Below are 12,745 nucleotides of genomic sequence, written 5' to 3' on the forward strand. Positions count from 1 at the left end.
ATATAGATAAAGGGGAAGGCACTGGAAACTTGCGCAGCTGAGATGCAGCTACAGAGATAAAGGGGAAGGCACCGGAATTATGCGCAGCTGAGATGCAGCTACAGAGATAATGGGGAAGGCACCTTCCCCAGCCCAGTGCCCCCTATCTAACCAGCTACCCCCTTCCCTAGCCCAGTGCCCCCTATCTAACCATCTATCCCCTTCCCTAGCCCAGTGCCCCCTATCTAACCAGCCATCCCCTTCCCTAGCCCAGTGCCCCACTATCTAACCAGCTATCCCCTTCCCTAGCCCAGTGCCCCACTATCTAACCAGCCATCCCCTTCCCTAGCCAAGTGCCCCCTATCTAACCAGCCATCCCCTTCCCCAGCCCAGTGCCCCCTATCTAACCAGCCATCCCCTTCCCTAGCCCAGTGCCCCACTATCTAACCAGCCATCCCCTTCCCTAGCCCAGTGCCCCACTATCTAACCAGCTATCCCCTTCCCTAGCCCAGTGCCCCACTATCTAACCAGCTATCCCCTTCCCTAGCCCAGTGCCCGCTATCTAACCAGCTATACCCTTCCCCAGCCCAGTGCCCCCATCTAACCAGCCATCCCCTTCCCCAGCCCAGTGCCCCTATCTAACCTGCCATCCCCTTCCCTAGCCCAGTGCCCCACTATCTAACCAGCTATCCCCTTCCCCAGCCCAGTGCCCCCTATCTAACCAGCTATCCCCTTCCCCAGCCCAGTGCCCCACTATCTAACCAGCCATCCCCTTCCCTAGCCCAGTACCCCACCATCTAACCAGCTATCCCCTTCCCTTGCCCAGTGCCCCACTATCTAACCAGCCATCCCCTTCCCTAGCCCAGTACCCCACTATCTAACCAGACATCCCTTTCCCTAGCTCAGTGCTCCACTATCTAACCAGCTATCCCCTTCCCTAGCTCAGTGCTCCACTATCTAACCAGCCATCCCCTTCCCTAGCCCAGTACCCCACTATCTAACCAGCTATCCCCTTCCCTAGCCCAGTACCCCACTATCTAACCAGCCATCCCCTTCCCTAGCCCAGTGCCCCACTATCTAACCAGCCATCACCGTCCCCAGCCCAGTGCCCCACTATCTAACCAGCTATTCCCTTCCCTAGCCCAGTGCCCCACTATCTAACCAGCTATCCCCATCCCCAGCCCAGTGCTCCAATATCTAACCAGCCATCCCCATCCCCAGCCCAGTGCCCACCTATCTAACTAGCCATCCCCGTCCCCAGCCCAGTGCTCCACTATCTAACCAGCTATCCCCTTCCCCAGCCCAGTGCCGCACTATCTAACCAGCTATCCCCTTCCCTAGCCCAGTGCTCCAATATCTAACCAGCCATCCCCGTCCCCAGCCCAGTGCCCACCTATCTAACTAGCCATCCCCATCCCCAGGCCAGAGCCCCCATCAAACCATCCCCCACCAACAGCCCAGTCCCCCCATCAGCAGGGTTGGTAGAACAATGGGCAGACTCCGAGGCGGCTTGGTGGAGCCAGCACTGACAGGGTCTGCTGGGAGAGCTGGGTCAGGGTAGGAGCTGCTTATGCAGGTGGCTGCTCCCGTACTTGCCTGTCAGCGCAGAAGCAGCGCAGACCCAGTGCTCCCAACAGAGTTTGTCGGCGCTGGCTCCACCAAGCTGGTGCCTCACCATCCACTAACCTCACCGCACGTCACTGGTTTTAAATGTTTAATATTAAAGTAAAGTTAACACAAATGCTGAACGTCATTTTCCAGTTATATATAAGTGATGCACAAAAATGTTAATTTCCTTCCAAAGTTGCACAGCCAAAATCTTTTGCCGCACACAGCCTTTGTAAAGTTAGAGGGAACATTGGTGGGGGCAATGGCTGACAATGAATTTCCAGGTGGTTTATTATATCGCTTAGCTATAGGAAAACTCTACATCTTCATTTAGTCCAATGAGATTTCTCTTTTTATTTACCATTCATAATGCAAAATTGACAGAAAATTCACATTTTCAGTTTCACAATTCCAAAACATATTCCTCCCCCTCCCCCACAATCCAGCCCTGACGCAGTAATGCGTCTCTATGCCGCGCAGTGAAGCTGGATTACATGCTGGGTAACACTGGACAAGTCTCGTGCAGTTGTAGCTGGCGTATTGCTAATCTGCGTGCTGGAGTGCGCTATGGTCTGGGGGAGGAGCCTCCTTCGCCCTGATAGGAATTGTTACATTGTATCAGTGCATTCTGGGACGCTATTAGCAGATAGATACAGAACAATCGTCCTATATATCCGTGATATCGGAAACAGAAGCCACACTCACTCCTCACCCCATCAACAAGATACGGAATAATACTCGAGATTTAATAAGCTCCACACGAGATTCTGCAACGTGGCGAAATGCGCCCATGTGCAGCCTAGTAAATCTCCAAGTTCTATCCTTCAAAAAGACAAATTTATTTTTTCATTCGCCGCCGGCATATACAAAACAACCAAAAACAAACATGCGCTGGACACAGATGCAGACGTGCGTTAGTCCAATCCAGAGGAATTTAATTCTCAAAAACAGACACCTAATTTAGCAAAAAAAAAAAAATCTACCCCCCCCCCCCAAACAAAAACTCAGACAGCCTCATCACATCTCGCCCCTTTCCTCCTTATGGAAAAGGCTCTAAACCGATCAGCTGGTTTTTTTTATGATGCCGAATTACGGCGAATCAGTTTCAGTCCGTACGATAAATTAAAAAAAGCTGGTTTCTCGAACGGGATGTTCTTTTATTTTAAAAAATACTACAATTATTTCTTTAACTACTCAGCAGCCAAAAAAATATTTTTCTTTAATTTTTTTTTTAGAAAAAAGAAAGAAAAAACAAAAGTTCACCAAGATTGTGACATCGGCGAGTTGCAAGGAGAATCCGGGAGACAGACAAAATTTTGGCACTTTTTTAAGACGCTGTCCTAAAGTGCAGTCAGTGTATCAGAAGTCTCCCTTTCAAAAGCTTATCCAGTATTGATTATCGTTCAATGCAAAAGTAAAGTCTTTCCCTTTCCACAAAAAGTTACCAAAATGTTTTTTTATTTTTGCCAAATTTGGGAATTCTGAGAACGACGATCCACAGTTAGTCCCCACCAGGATTCTGGCTGTCGGTGTCACATTGTTCTAATTGTACTTTTAAAATCCCACTTTTATGAAGTAACCATATCTGGAGGAACTCCTCGGGCATAGAGTGGATCCACCGTAACGGTGGCACATCGTCGTAGTAATGGTGGCTGATTGTCTTCCCTTGCAGGTCTATCTCGAAAGGCCAAAATCCATACACAGTGACTTCCTCGCACAGGCTTAAGGCGGCGCTGACCATGAAGAGACCTGTGGAGAGGCGTCTGGAGTGGACGCCCTTGTTCTTCCAGAATTTGCCGACGTTACGCAGGAAGTTGGGGTTGGCGAACAGCACGGTTTGGTTGGCGCTGAAGTCCGTCAGGGTGTAGTAGACTCGCAGGGATGGCTCTGTGCCATACTTGGTGGAGAAAGCGGGCATGTAGACATAGCTGGACTTGTAGACCTTTAGGCTTTCCACAAAGGCTTTCCTAGACCACAGCAAGTTTTGGAACCTAAAAAAAGTTCAAAAAGAAAATCTGAAATTTGGGAGAACTTTTGACAAAATTTGGCTAAATGTAACAGGATAACTTATATTGAGAGATGGTTTTTATTTTAGAGACAACTCCATTGTTTTCTAATCATTTTCCAAGCAGGACATCCCCCCATCCCCCAATGCAAAGTGATTTTCCCCACCAACAGCGTTTGGGTCCAACGTGCCGTGTTAGATTTATTATTGAGCATTTATTGTATATAGCCGCCATATTGATCTATCGGGAAAATGTCCTCATTGGTTTCAGCCCCATCACCGAGTACACGTGGCAGCGGGCAAAGTTATCTCTCTGTATCCTGAAGCCAATACATAATTAGTTAATTTCTGTAAATAATAAGATATAAAATCTCATAGTGCTCACTCATTGGCCGATAGTCAGATCGGTGGCAGTGCCAGTTTGAGTACCGTGAGTATCTGTCGTGAGACTGCTAACACCGCAATGTTCTACAGGGTAGATGGCGGATACCTGTCAGTAAATCTACAGAGTCAGTTAAATGATGGTAATAATTTTGTGTCAGATAAATATAAATCATATAACCGGTGAGCAGACGACACAGGATATATGACTGCATTATAATGATATGCGATTGTGTTATAATGATATGCGATTGCGTTATAATGATATTCAATCGTGTTATAATGATATGCGATTGTGTTATAATGATATGCGATTGTGTTATAATGATGTGCAATTGCGTTATAATGATATGCGATTGCGTTATAATGATATACGATTGTGTTATAATGATATGCGATTGTGTTATAATGATATGCGATTGCGTTATAATGATATGCGATTGCGTTATAATGATATGCGATTGTGTTATAATGATATGCGATTGTGTTATAATGATGTGCAATTGCGTTATAATGATATGCGATTGTGTTATAATGATATACGATCGTGTTATAATGATATACGATTGTGTTATAATGATATACGATCGTGTTATAATGGTATGTGAATGCGTTATAATGATATGCGATTGTGTTATAATGATCGGTTATTCTGGGCACGCTCTAGAACGCACAAACTGGTTCTGTTGTCACCATAATAGAGATGTGTGACCTGCCAGCTTGTAATTAGTGACGGCTGATTGTCCTGGAACCTTCCCAAATTATTCTGCAAACATCTCTCATGTCGCCACACATCTCCCATGCCCAGTCCTACATCATCATGGCATTAACCATTTCCTCCCCTCACCACCCACCATCTCCCATGCCCAGTCCTACATCATCATGGCATTAACCATTTCCTCCCCTCACCACCCACCATCTCCCATGCCCAGTCCTACATCATCATGGCATTAACCATTCCCTCCCCTCACCACCCACCATCTCACATGCCTAGTCCTACGCCATCATGGCATTAACCATTCCCTCCCCTCACCACCCACCATCTCACATGCCCAGTCCTACGCCATCATGGCATTAACCATTCCCTCCCCTCACCACCCACCATCTCACATGCCCAGTCCTACGTCATCATGGCATTAACCATTTCCTCCCCTCACCACCCACCATCTCCCATGCCCAGTCCTACATCATTATGGCATTAACCATTCCCTCCCCTCACCACCCACCATCTCACATGCCCAGTCCTACGCCATCATGACATTAACTATTTCCTCCCCTCACCACCCACCATCTCCCATGCCCAGTCCTACGCCATCATGGCATTAACCATTTCCTCCCCTCACCACCCACCATCTCCCATGCCCAGTCCTATGCCATCATGGCATTAACCATTTCCTCCCCTCACCACCCACCATCTCCCATGCCCAGTCCTACGTCATCATGGCATTAACCATTTCCTCCCCTCACCACCCACCATCTCCCATGCCCAGTCCTACGCCATCATGGCATTAACCATTCCCTCCCCTCACCACCCACCATCTCCCATGCCCAGTCCTACGTCATCATGGCATTAACCATTTCCTCCCCTCACCACCCACCATCTCCCATGCCCAGTCCTACGCCATCATGGCATTTACCATTCCCTCCCCTCACCACCCACCATCTCACATGCCCAGTCCTACGTCATCATGGCATTAACCATTTCCTCCCCTCACCACCCTCCATTTCCCATGCCCAGTCTTACGCCATCATGGCATTAACCATTTCCTCCCCTCACCACCCACCATCTCCCATGCCCAGTCCTACGCCATCATGGCATTAACTATTTCCTCCCCTCACCACCCACCATCTCCCATGCCCAGTCCTACGCCATCATGGCATTAACCATTTCCTCCCCTCACCACCCACCATCTCCCATGCCCAGTCCTACGCCATCATGGCATTAACCATTTCCTCCCCTCACCACCCACCATCTCCCATGCCCAGTCCTACGCCATCATGGCATTAACCATTTCCTCCCCTCACCACCCACCATCTCCCATGCCCAGTCCTATGGCATTAACCATTTCCTCCCCTCACCACCCACCATCTCCCATGCCAAGTCCTACGCCATCATGGCATTAACCATTTCCTCCCCTCACCACCCACCATCTCCCATGCCCAGTCCTACACCATCACGGCATTAACCATTTCCCCCCTCACCACCCACCATCTCCCATGCCCAGTCCTACGCCATAATGGCATTAACCATTTCCCTCCTCACCACCCACCATCTCCCATGCCCAGTCCTACGTCATCAGGGCATTAACCATTTCCTCCCCTCACCACCCACCATCTCCCATGCCCAGTCCTATGCCATCATGGCATTAACCATTTCCTCCCCTCACCACCCACCATCTCCCATGCCCAGTCCTACGTCATCATGGCATTGACCATTTCCTCCCCTCACCACACACCATCTCCCATGCCCAGTCCTATGCCATCACGGCATTAACCATTTCCTCCCCTCACCACCCACCATCTCCCATGCCCAGTCCTACGTCATCACGTCATTAACCATTTCCTCCCCTCACCACCCACCAACTCCCATGCCCAGTCCAACGCCATCATGGCATTTACCATTTCCCCCCTCACCACCCACCATCTCCCATGCCCAGTCCTACGTCATCATGGCATTAACCATTTCCTCCCCTTACCACCCACCATCTCCCATGCCCAGTCCTACGTCATCACGGCATTAACCATTTCCTCCCCTCACCACCCACCATCTCCCATGCCCAGTCCTATGCCATCATGGCATTAACCATTTCCCCCCTCACCACCCACCATCTCCCTTGCCCAGTCCTACGCCATCATGGCATTAACCATTCCCTCCCCTCACCACCCACCATCTCACATGCCCAGTCCTACGTCATCACGGCATTAACCATTTTCTCCCCTCACCACCCACCATCTCCTATGCCCAGTCCTACGCCATCATGGCATTAACCATTTCCTCCCCTCACCACCCACCATCTCCAATGCCCAGTCCTACGTCATCATGGCATTAACCATTTCCTCCCCTCACCACCCACCATCTCCCATGCCCAGTCCTACGCCATCAAGGCATTAACCATTTCCTCCCCTCACCACCCACCATCTCCCATGCCCAGTCCTACGCCATCATGGCATTAACCATTTCCTCCCCTCACCACCCACCATCTCCCATGCCCAGTCCTACGCCATCACGGCATTAACCATTTCCTCCCCTCACCACCCACCATCTCCCATGCCCAGTCCTACGCCATCATGGCATTAACCATTTCCTCCCCTCACCACCCACCATCTCCCATGCCCAGTCCTACGTCATCATGGCATTAACCATTTCCTCCCCTCACCACCCACCATCTCCCATGCCCAGTCCTATGCCATCAGGGCATTAACCATTTCCTCCCCTCACCACCCACCATCTCCCATGCCCAGTCCTACGTCATCATGGCATTAACCATTACCTCCCCTCACCACCCACCATCTCCCATGCCCAGTCCTATGCCATCACGGCATTAACCATTTCCTCCCCTCACCACCCACCATCTCCCATGCCCAGTCCTACGTCATCATGGCATTAACCATTTCCTCCCCTCACCACCCACCATCTTCCATGCCCAGTCCTACGTCATCATGGCATTAACCATTTCCTCCCCTCACCACCCACCATCTCCCATGCCCAGTCCTATGCCATCACGGCATTAACCATTTCCTCCCCTCACCACCCACCAGATGCTCTCTCTTCCTCTGTATATTGTGCATTACATCCATGACTTCCTCCAGATATCCTGCTCTATCTGCCTCCCCTTCCAGGACACCAGTGACCACTCCGTCACCTGCCGCAGCTGCTTCCTGACACCCTCAGAGACCTCCAGTCCACACAACCCACACACAGATGGTAGCCGGCAGCAGATGTGTCAGGCCGGGGGCCGGGACCACAGTTTCCGAGGTCCTCTGTAATCACACTTCCTGCAGAACGTCAGTATACTATGGGTACATGTGAGAGACACTTTCCACCCGTGTTATCTGCTAAACGTCCTGCGATAACCATCCCCCGGATATATCTACAAGCAGCAATAACAGAACCAATACAGATGTCTCTGCACCAATACCCCCCAGCCAGATGGCACAGGTGGCACCCAGTACGTACATATAATCTACAGCTTGGTATTGAAATACAGAATAAGATCATTTTTCTACTAGGGACCTTCCTGGTTTTACTGTATGACTACAATGTACAACAAGAATGGTTAGTTGGGTGCAACCGTCTTAAATGATGTTCAAGGCAATAATAAAAATTCCATGAATTTATTAAAACATTCCAAAACATATACATAAAACACATTTCATTTGGACCACACGTCCTATCCTGGGTACATACAATGACCACTGTGCAATGGAATACGTCAGTATATTGTGCCGCAGATGGCTTTATACGGTGACGTCCCAGGATAAAGTCCTACGAAACATCTGTGGGAAGAGCTGACACCTGGAGAAGCACCATCACACCTGAGACTGGCGGAGCGGGGGGGAGTGGCCTAAACTACCTGCGCACAGGTGCACGGGTCCCACTGACAGCTACAGAAGCAGGTGGTGCAGTGATTATTCTACCCGTTGTGCTACAGAATAGAAGGGTACCGGTCACTTCTGTCCAGGATATATCCATTGATTTTACTGCTTCAAAAATGTCAGCAAAGTTTGATTTCGATTAAATATGCCGCAATAAGAAATGCTGGACGTCACTTCCCTGCGTTACTCTTATGTTATTATGGATATAATATGGGTTATTGAGGGTCACGTGGGAGGTGCCACGTGTGTAACTGCAGGGACCTATACAGGTTCACAGATAGAGGGAGAAATGGGGTCACTGGGGGTTCCCCGGCTTACTCAATGTAATGCCCAGGAGATGTCAGTTGGGGGTGACTAAGAGTTGCGGTCACTGGGGGTTCCCCGGCTTACTCGCTGTGATGCCCAGGAGATGTCAGATGGGGGTGACTAATAGTTGGGGTCACTGGGGGTTCCCCGGCTTACTCGCTGTGATGCCCAGGAGATGTCAGATGGAGGTGACTAATAGTTGGGGTCACTGGGGGTTCCCCTGCTTACTCGCTGTGATGCCAGGAGATGTCAGATGGGGGTGACTAAGAGTTGGGGTCACTGTCTTCCTTTTCTTCCCCAGCTAGAGAGAGGCGTCTTGTATCCTATATAACTTAGTAATGGGTATGTGCGTGATATAAGGCAACATTGGGGGATCTACCCCTGAACAAGGTTCTGTCCTTTAGGCTGAGATAGAGGAATTCATTCCTGAGAACGATCCCACAGAGTCTCCCAGCACCTGGGATGAGCAAATGATGTCAATGAAACAAATCGGCAATCATTTACCTTTTGTCTATAATGGACGGATTCGCCGTCACCAGCTGCGTCCGAGTTCCCACGTCCGGACTGTACTCGCTCCCCAGAGGGGGCAGGTTACACCTGTAGAGACAACGTGCGACTGCGTTACTGCCACAGTGTGAAGATAAACACCGCCAGGTCAGCGTCACCTGGACAAAGGGATCTGTCCGAACCCAGGAAACAGGAATGACCCCAGATTTAGTAACCGCCACATACACAGAGCGTTCGCCCCAGGATCCCAATAAGGGAGGGAATACTGCGCAAGAAAATCAATTCTGCATATTTAGCTAATTATTATAATTTCATAACGTGGCGCCATCTATCTATTACCGGGAAACTAACCCCATTATACATTATAATAACAGGAACATAGGGACTGATTCAGGCTGGATCGGTCCCCAGCATATTCACACCCCACTATTCCAGAATCAGACGCACCCCACTATTCCAGCATCAGACACACCCCACTATTCCAGCATCAGAGGCACCCCACTATTCCAGCATCAGCCGCATCCCACTATTCCAGCATCAGCCGCACCCCACTATTCCAGCATCAGACGCACCCCACTATTCCAGCATCAGCCACACCCCACTATTCCAGCATCACACGCGCCCCACTATTCCAGCATCAGACGCACCCCACTATTCCAGCATCAGACGCACCCCACTATTCCAGCATCAGACGCACACCCCACTATTCCAACATCAGACACGCCCCACTATTCCAGCATCAGACGCACACCCCACTATTCCAGCATCAGACGCACCCCACTATTCCAGCATCAGAGGCACCCCACTATTCCAGCATCAGCCGCATCCCACTATTCCAGCATCAGCCGCACCCCACTATTCCAGCATCAGACGCACCCCACTATTCCAGCATCAGCCACACCCCACTATTCCAGCATCACACGCGCCCCACTATTCCAGCATCAGACGCACCCCACTATTCCAGCATCAGACGCACCCCACTATTCCAGCATCAGACGCACACCCCACTATTCCAACATCAGACACGCCCCACTATTCCAGCATCAGACGCACACCCCACTATTCCAGCATCAGATGCGCCCCACTTTTCCAGCATCAGACGCACACCACTATTCCAGCATCAGACACACCCCACTATTCCAGCATCAGACGCACACCCCACTATTCCAGCATCAGACACGCCCCACTACTCCAGCATCAGACACACCCCACTATTCCAGCATCAGACACGCCCCACTATTCCAGCATCAGATGCACCCCACTATTCCAGCATCAGACGCACACCCCACTATTCCAGCATCAGACGCACACCCCACTATTCCAGCATCAGACGCACCCCAATATTCCAGCATCAGACACACCCCATTATTCCAGCATCAGATGCACCCCACTATTCCAGCATCAGACACACCCCACTATTCCAGCATCAGACACACCCCACTATTCCAGCATCAGACGCACCCCACTATTCCAGCATCAGACGCACACCCCACTATTCCAGCATCAGACGCACCCCACTATTCCAGCATCAGACGCACCCCACTATTCCAACATCAGACGCACACCCCACTATTCCAGCATCAGACGCACCCCACTATTCCAGCATCAGACGCACATCCCACTATTCCAGCATCAGACGCACCCCACTATTCCAGCATCAGACGCACCCCACTATTCCAGCATCAGACGCACCCCACTATTCCAGCATCAGACGCACCCCACTATTCCAGCATCAGACGCACCCCACTATTCCAGCATCAGACACGCCCCACTATTCCAGCATCAGACGCACATCCCACTATTCCAGCATCAGACGCACCCCACTATTCCAGCATCAGACGCACCCCACTATTCCAGCATCAGACACGCCCCACTATTCCAGCATCAGACACGCCCCACTATTCCAGCATCAGACGCACCCCACTATTCCAGCATCAGACACGCCCCACTATTCCAGCATCAGACGCACCCCACTATTCCAGCATCAGACGCACCCCACTATTCCAGCATCAGACGCGCCCCACTATTCCAGCATCAGACGCACACCCCACTATTCCAGCATCAGACGCACCCCACTATTCCAGCATCAGACGCACCCCACTATTCCAGCATCAAACGCACCCCACTATTCCAGCATCAGACGCACCCCACTATTCCAGCATCAGACGCACCCCACTATTCCAGCATCAGACGCGCCCCACTATTCCAGCATCAGACGCACCCCACTATTCCAGCATCAGACGCACCCCACTATTCCAGCATCAGACGCACCCCACTATTCCAGCATCAGACGCACCCCACTATTCCAGCATCAGACGCACCCCACTATTCCAGCATCAGACGCGCCCCACTATTCCAGCATCACACGCACCCCACTATTCCAGCATCAGACGCACCCCACTATTCCAGCATCAGACGCACCCCACTATTCCAGCATCAGACGCACCCCACTATTCCAGCATCAGACGCGCCCCACTATTCCAGCATCACACGCACCCCACTATTCCAGCATCAGACGCACCCCACTATTCCAGCATCAGACGCACCCCACTATTCCAGCATCAGACGCGCCCCACTATTCCAGCATCAGACGCGCCCCACTATTCCAGCATCAGACGCACATCCCACTATTCCAGCATCAGACGCACATCCCACTATTCCAGCATCAGACGCACCCCACTATTCCAGCATCAGACGCACCCCACTATTCCAGCATCAGACGCGCCCCACTATTCCAGCATCAGACGCACCCCACTATTCCAGCATCACACGCACCCCACTATTCCAGCATTAGACACACACCCCACTATTCCAGCATCAGACACATCCCACTATTCCAGCATCAGACGCACCCCACTATTCCAGCATCACACGCACCCCACTATTCCAGCATCAGACTCGCCCCACTATTCCAGCATCAGACGCACCCCACTATTCCAGCATCAGACGCACCCCACTATTCCAGCATCAGACACGCCCCACTATTCCAGCATCAGACGCACCCCACTATTCCAGCATCAGACACACATCCCACTATTCCAGCATCAGACGCACCCCACTATTCCAGCATCACACGCACCCCACTATTCCAGCATTAGACACACATCCCACTATTCCAGCATCAGACGCACCCCACTATTCCAGCATCAGACGCGCCCCACTATTCCAGCATCACACGCACCCCACTATTCCAGCATCAGACGCACCCCACTATTCCAGCATCAGACGCACCCCACTATTCCAGCATCAGACACACATCCCACTATTCCAGCATCAGACGCACCCCACTATTCCAGCATCACACGCACCCCACTATTCCAGCATCAGACACACCCCACTATTCCAGCATCAGACGCACATCCC

The 12,745-nt window shown here is 51.0% G+C and overlaps 1 protein-coding gene across 1 annotated transcript in view; it reads right to left on the reverse strand.

Annotated features, from left to right (window-relative positions):
- Window positions 1-1,916: 1,916 nt before the first annotated feature.
- Window positions 1,917-12,745, reverse strand: part of ST8SIA1 (ST8 alpha-N-acetyl-neuraminide alpha-2,8-sialyltransferase 1) — a 29,128-nt gene continuing 18,299 nt past the window's right edge. Inside the window, exons 4-5 of the mRNA XM_083180782.1 lie at window positions 9,380-9,472; window positions 1,917-3,578 (exon numbers count right to left, since the gene is read on the reverse strand). Of these exons, the coding sequence (XP_083036908.1) occupies window positions 3,089-3,578; window positions 9,380-9,472 (583 nt within the window). The 3' untranslated portion in view covers window positions 1,917-3,088. The remainder of the gene's footprint in view (window positions 3,579-9,379; window positions 9,473-12,745) is intronic.

This window comes from Crinia signifera, chromosome 4 (assembly GCF_055691185.1).
Source record: "Crinia signifera chromosome 4, ASM5569118v1, whole genome shotgun sequence".
Classification (NCBI taxonomy): domain Eukaryota; kingdom Metazoa; phylum Chordata; class Amphibia; order Anura; family Myobatrachidae; genus Crinia; species Crinia signifera.